The sequence below is a fragment of the Hippoglossus hippoglossus genome, chromosome 20 (assembly GCF_009819705.1).
Source record: "Hippoglossus hippoglossus isolate fHipHip1 chromosome 20, fHipHip1.pri, whole genome shotgun sequence".
In the NCBI taxonomy this organism is placed as follows: domain Eukaryota; kingdom Metazoa; phylum Chordata; class Actinopteri; order Pleuronectiformes; family Pleuronectidae; genus Hippoglossus; species Hippoglossus hippoglossus.
In genome coordinates, this window is record NC_047170.1 from 792,512 (window position 1) to 798,606 (window position 6,095).

Consider the following 6,095-nt stretch of genomic DNA (forward strand, 5'->3'; position numbering starts at 1 on the left):
TGAGCATCAGCTCCACAGTGTCACACCACATGTCTTTCTTTCTATCAAGTACAAATGCAGAACAGAAGTTAATGTTTTATGTAGATCCTCCACCTGGGGCTCCTCCTCCTTTAACTGATGCTCCAGCTGTTTCTGTTCTTCAGCCTTATTGGTCCATTTCTGTTTCTGTCACCTTGAACAGCTGTTTCACAGACGGACGGCTTCCTATACAGCCTTCCTGAGGACATTCCTGAGGACATTTCTGCTGTGGGCGGAGCCTCTTTGGAAACGCCAGGCAGTTTGCTCTGCGGTTTCACATTCATTTTGTCGACCAATATAAAAACACCTCCTTCCTTCTCCAGCAGAATAAAAGAGAGAAACATCAGAAGAGACGAGACGCGTGTGCATGAAGCAGGTGAGTGTGCGTTTGTCCTTCTGTAGGGATCAGGGACATTTTGTCTGGTCCTCACACATTCAATGGACTGTTTCAGGGTTAAGGTTAGAGTTAGTTTAGGTTAGAGTTAGTTTTAAGGTTTAGACTAGTTAAGGTTAGGGGCAGTCAAACGCATTATTTGTGTGCTCACAACTAGAGAGACAAGTGTGTGTTGAGCTTAATCTATCTTTAAATTATAGTTTAAAGATAGTTTTTGATTGTTTGATATTTACAGTTTATTATTGATTATGTTGAACATATTTCTCTGACTCAGAAACTGCAGCTGAGTTTCTGAGAAGTGACTGAGAGACAGAGAGAGAGCGAGAGAGAGAGAGAGAGAGGGAGGGAGAGGGAGGGGCAGAGGGAGACAGAGAGAGAGGGAGGGGCAGAGGGATAAGAAGATAAGATAAGATTTATTTATTTATTTCTGTATTTCTGTGTACATATGTAAATGAGGTAAAAGGTCCTAACCTCAGTCTCGAGCAGGATTGGTCAACTGAGTGATCCAGACAGATGCAATCTAGGGCTCCCCCACTCACTCGCTCAGAGACACACGCAGTGAGATCAGAGCTCGTGGACGTGAAGCAGCCGCTCAGTGACTTTGTAGAAGTGAAACACCGAGTTTCTCTGCTCTCAGCTGCTCAGTGATCAGCTGCTTCAGGATCAGAGCAGAAGCTGCAGCTAGTTTGTACTGAGCTGGAGTTTCTGTGTCCTCCTCCACTCGGCTCTCACTGGAACTAATACACACTCATCACTAGTTATCAGGACCTGATCAGCACAGGAAGTCACTGAGTGTTGGTTTGATTCCACAGTTTATGAGGTTTAAACATCATGAAAATGACTCGTCAACATGTTCAGTTCAACACGAGACGCTCACAGTCAGGACTTGTTACCTAAATCATCCCAATAAATAATAAAAAATGAACTCTGAACTTTGAACTCGTTCCTTTTAAGTGTGAACTGGCCCAACACTGCAAACAGCTACTGGACAGGAGAACTGTAGAACTGGATCATCACACTGCTGTGACCAATCCTGCATGAGACTGAGGTTAGGACCGCCTTTCTCATTAGCATATACGGACACAGAAATACAGAAATAATCAACTTCAATATCAACTTGTTCGTTTCTTTAAAGTCAAACATCCTCTCTCTAACCCGACGTCTGACCTTTGTCTTCCAGCCTCACGTTGATCTGACTGACAAACTCCAGGAAAAATCATGACCACCGCTGACAAGCTGCTGGAGCAGATCTTCTCCTGGATCGACCAGAGGAGTCGCTGTGCGGACAAGCTGGTCAAACTGGCCGCGGAGCTCGAGTCCCTCAGGCAGAAATGCAATGGCGCTGAATGTGTGGGCAGCTCGGTGGCTGTGGTGGGGGCTGCGTGTGTGATCGGCGCCGGCGTCACCTTCCTCACCGGCGGAGCAGCTGCTCCATTTTTAGGTTTGTTGGGAGGAACATATTTAGGAGCAGGTACCGTCATCTCTGTGGCTACTAAACTCGTCGAGCTCTTCCTGTCCAGCAGCACCATGAAAGACGCAAAGAAAATCGAAGAGAAAAGCAACGAATTAGCAAAAGACATTCAGCGACTGTTCGAGGAACTAAAGTCGGAGAAGAAGGAGGCGAACAGATTCGCCGACCCGGACAATTTGGACAGACACATCCTGACTGACATCATGAGAGCTGTGGCAAGACGAAGTGGAGTGAGGATGAAGATCAACTTCAGAATGATCGGCGACGAGCCGAATTGGTCTTTTGTTGGCGGACAACATTACACAAGGCTCAGTCCCGGCCTTTACCTCCCTATTCTGGTGATAGTCACTGGAGTTTTAACGTTTTTCACGCTCAAGTCAAGTGGGAAGAAATGTACCTTTCTATTTGCTAAAGGAGCTGAGAAGCTGATCAAGGAAATATCTGTGACTGGACTGAAAAGGAAGCACCATGGTGAGATCAACTTCCTGTACACACACTTTTCTTATTCGATTCTTAATTGAATGTTTTTATGAAGGATAATTTGATCATCTGATAATTAATCCTTTATTGATCTGTTTCGGTCAATCATCAGCTTGTGGGAGGAGCTATTGGAATGGCATTTGCGCTTCATGAGGCAATCGACAACTGGACAGATCAGATCAAGAACAACAACGTGACTGAAGCTAGCCAATCCCTGCGAGACACAGCCAAAGCGATCCAAAAGATCACGCAGGCCCTGAAGGATCAGTTTAAAGATATGAAGTAAGTGATTCTCAGTGTTTCCTCAGGTAAAGAGCTGCAGCGGGAGTCCGAAGGTCAACACATCCAAACCACTTCTACAATGTGACCTTCACTTCTCATCAATTTGAGCAATATTTTCCACGTTGTGCTGTTACATCAGGTTTTGTCGCAATTTAATAAGAAAAGCATCAGACGTTTAGCGCAGAACCTTCACTCAAAGCAGTTTGACCTTTTCTAATATTTACAACTGCAAACCAGGAACCACAGAGCAACACCTAAATGCAACCTGTTAGCAGCTAAAGCTGTTTTCAGACATAAACTGAAGACAGGTTCCTGACATGTTCCTGACATGTTCTGCAGGTTCTGTATGTCTGAACAAATGTCTGAGTCAGTGTCTCTGGACATTTTCTTGAACCTTTCCTGCAGCTTCTTAGTAAAATGTCTGTCCAGAAGAGTCCAGAAACTCTACCAACTTCCCCTGGTATTAAAGCTGGACACCACAGCAACCAGGGAGAAAAAATCTTGTAGCAGCCAATTAACCAACTGTTAATGATGAATTTTTGCATCATCGCACCTTCACATCCTTCATAATTGATCTATTTTCATTGACACGATTAATTACTTATAATAATTCACTGACTTATTTGCTGTATATAACAATATATTCATTTATCATTCATTATGTAAAATTTGGCCTCACAGAGCTCAGTTATTTAATTTTTACTCAAGGTGCTGAAATGTGCATCTGTGGACTGCTTTGTGATTTAAAGGCAGTTTTGGCTGAGGTGTGTCCCTGAGGTACAGACTCTCAGGGTTCATGGGCCATAGGCTGATGAAGCAGAAGTACTATACCTTCAGTCGGAGGAGGGACCCCTGCCACCAATATAACCTTCTATCTTTTCTTTGTTTCAACAACATAACGTTATATCGACAACCAAAGGAACCAATGAGATTTCAAGTGGGAGGCCGGACCTCAAAAGATGAACCAATCCCATAAACACAAGGAGATGCGTGGAGATACCGCGCCGCATAAAACAGGATATTCTCACTGATTTCTTCAGGCTGTCTGGACAGGCTCGGGTTTAGTTTGGTTCCTGTCTGATAGAACCGAAGATTTGGATGTAAGCTCTGAAACAGAAGTACTAGGCCGTAATGTTGGAGCAGCACCCAGCAGCCAATCAAACGTGGCCCTGCGACACCACCTGGTAGCTAAACTCGACACCTTGTAGCAACAAGCTTGTGACCAGTCAGATGACTCAAGTCCCTGCAGAGCAACGTCCTGGACACATCCAGCTCGTACAAGGGTTCTAAGATTATCAACTTGTCGACTATCAACACAACTAGTCTACACTGCATCGTTGTCAACTAGTCATTTATATGTGGGTTTAGCCCGGTGCAGTAATAAAGCACTGGTACCTACAGCAGATATGCAGCAGGGGGCACTGTTGTTAGACACACAGAGCCAGAAGGAAACATGGTCAAACAACCAGATTCAGATGCTCTACTAAACTAACCCAGAGTAGATAGAAACGTCAGCTGACCTAAAGTAATGCAACAGTTTGTATAACCATCTATAGCTACATACGCTTATGGCTAACGTGTGGACAAGGAAGGCAGACGACAATCAGAGACTTCTCTAAACATCTTATCTCTCTCACACAAATTGACACGGGTTGGAAAAAACATGTCCCCTACGATTAATCGACTAGTTGACTACTTTGTAGGAATAGTTGACACCTACTAAAATGCAGTAATCAGGAATGCCCTCGCTCTTACTACCCACTGATGATGGACAACCAGTCATCTAAATTCGCCCTGCTTAAATAATCATTTAGACACTAGAACAGCAAACACACATTTGAAAAATCCACTGGGAGTTTCAACGTCCCAACTATTTGAACCATTTCAGTGTAAAATGTGTTTGAAGTCGTGCTAACTGGTCCTTCTGCTGTTTTATTCACAGGCGGATGCTCGAGAAGATGGAAGAAGAACAGCGCGAGCAGGAGGAAACTTTAGCCCAAGTTAAGCGCAGCATTGAAAACCCAAAGAGAAGCTCTGAAGACGAGAGACAATTATTAGCGTTTGCCATAAAAACATGCCAGAACGAAGTGGTGCGACGATGGCTGAGAGAGAATTCAGGGTTGGAGACTTTCTTCAAACTTGTGGATTTGTTTAATTCAATGAAAAATAAAATCATCAACAAGTCAAACAAGGACAAAGACGAAGAGATTGAAGTTTCGGTCGTATATTTAGATATTGAAGTGGACATCATCTTTCTGGCTCACGGATCGATCAGTCACCCCAAGATTCCAGCTTCCTGTCTGGTGCCTCAGTCCAACATCAAAGACGTGCTCCTGTATTCCCCCCAGAACTGTCTCCTCGCTGCTGATGCAGCGTACTGCATCGCTACAGGACTCATACAACCTCGGCACAGAAGGTTTCTCTGTGCCGAGGTAAAAATTGCACCTCTAGACTTTTTTGTTTGTCTCGTCATGATACACCTGTGTATCGATTTTTGTGAAGATCGGTCAATGTGAACACGTTCCGGGGGGCCCGGGGGGCGCCGTTGAGCCATTTTGCCACGCCCATTTAAAATTACTCCAGAATACGTACATTTTCACCACTTTCAAATTTTCTGCAAATTTTGGTAAGAATTTGAGCATGTTAAAGCCCTCAAAAAGACAATTCATTTGCCTGAAGAAAAGAAAAAAAAAACCTAAAGTTTGTTTGTTCTACCTTTTCGATCCAGGAGACTTTATTGTTTGTTATGAAAAGACACATGTCCCTAATGATTTTTTGTACATGTCCGCCACTCGTGGTGCTGGGGCTGTCCTTTAGGGGGCGCTAGTCAGTTATTTTGCCACGCCCATTCCTTAAAACCATATGAATATTTTCGGGGGGGGGGGGGTGGGTGTTGATACACAAATGTAGTTTGAGGGAGACTGAAGCATGAACACTGAAGTTACAGCAATTTCGTGTGTCGCGGCGAGTTGTTGAACTTTAACGCCACGCCACTATTATGGCGTTTGATGAAAAGTCACAGTAATCTTATGCCTTCATTATCAATGTCTTGAGACCCATTTGACACAGTTTGACATGGTTGCGGCCAGTGGATGAGGAGGAATACGTCCAAGTGTAAGACGTTCAAAAAACAAGACATTTCCTGTTGCCACCAGGGGGCGTTGTGATTTTAAGTCATGATTTCTGTGTAGATGTCATCAGGCCGGGACTCTTGTCTTGTCTTACTCTTGTCTAGTTTGGACTCGATTGGACCATGTATGTCTGAGATACAGAACCTCGTGTTTTGATGGCGTGTAATCAAACTTTGACGCCACGCCACGGTCACACCATGTGACGAAAAATCGATCTTTGAGGTAGTTTTCATCTCCATCTTGTTGTGATGACAGGCATCTCCATGTGAAGTTGATCTGATGAAAGCCCTGGGACAAGTACATCAAAGTAAAAATGTGG

At 44.1% G+C, this 6,095-nt stretch overlaps 1 protein-coding gene across 1 annotated transcript; it reads left to right on the forward strand.

Annotated features, from left to right (window-relative positions):
• The first annotated feature begins 250 nt into the window (after window positions 1-250).
• On the forward strand, window positions 251-4,845 carry LOC117753637. The gene is made up of 4 exons (XM_034571839.1): window positions 251-394; window positions 1,593-2,354; window positions 2,476-2,645; window positions 4,588-4,845. Exons 2-3 carry the CDS (start codon window positions 1,631-1,633, stop codon window positions 2,514-2,516), a joined length of 765 nt encoding a protein of 254 aa, XP_034427730.1. The 5' UTR covers window positions 251-394; window positions 1,593-1,630; the 3' UTR covers window positions 2,517-2,645; window positions 4,588-4,845.
• Window positions 4,846-6,095: the final 1,250 nt, after the last annotated feature.

Coding starts and splice junctions, on each gene's coding strand:
- LOC117753637 (XM_034571839.1), top strand. CDS start 1,631: ATGACCACCGCTGACAAGCTGCTGGAGCAGATCTTCTCCTGGATCGAC. Junction 2,355..2,475: donor ACTGAAAAGGAAGCACCATG/GTGAGATCAACT, acceptor GTCAATCATCAG/CTTGTGGGAGGAGCTATTGG.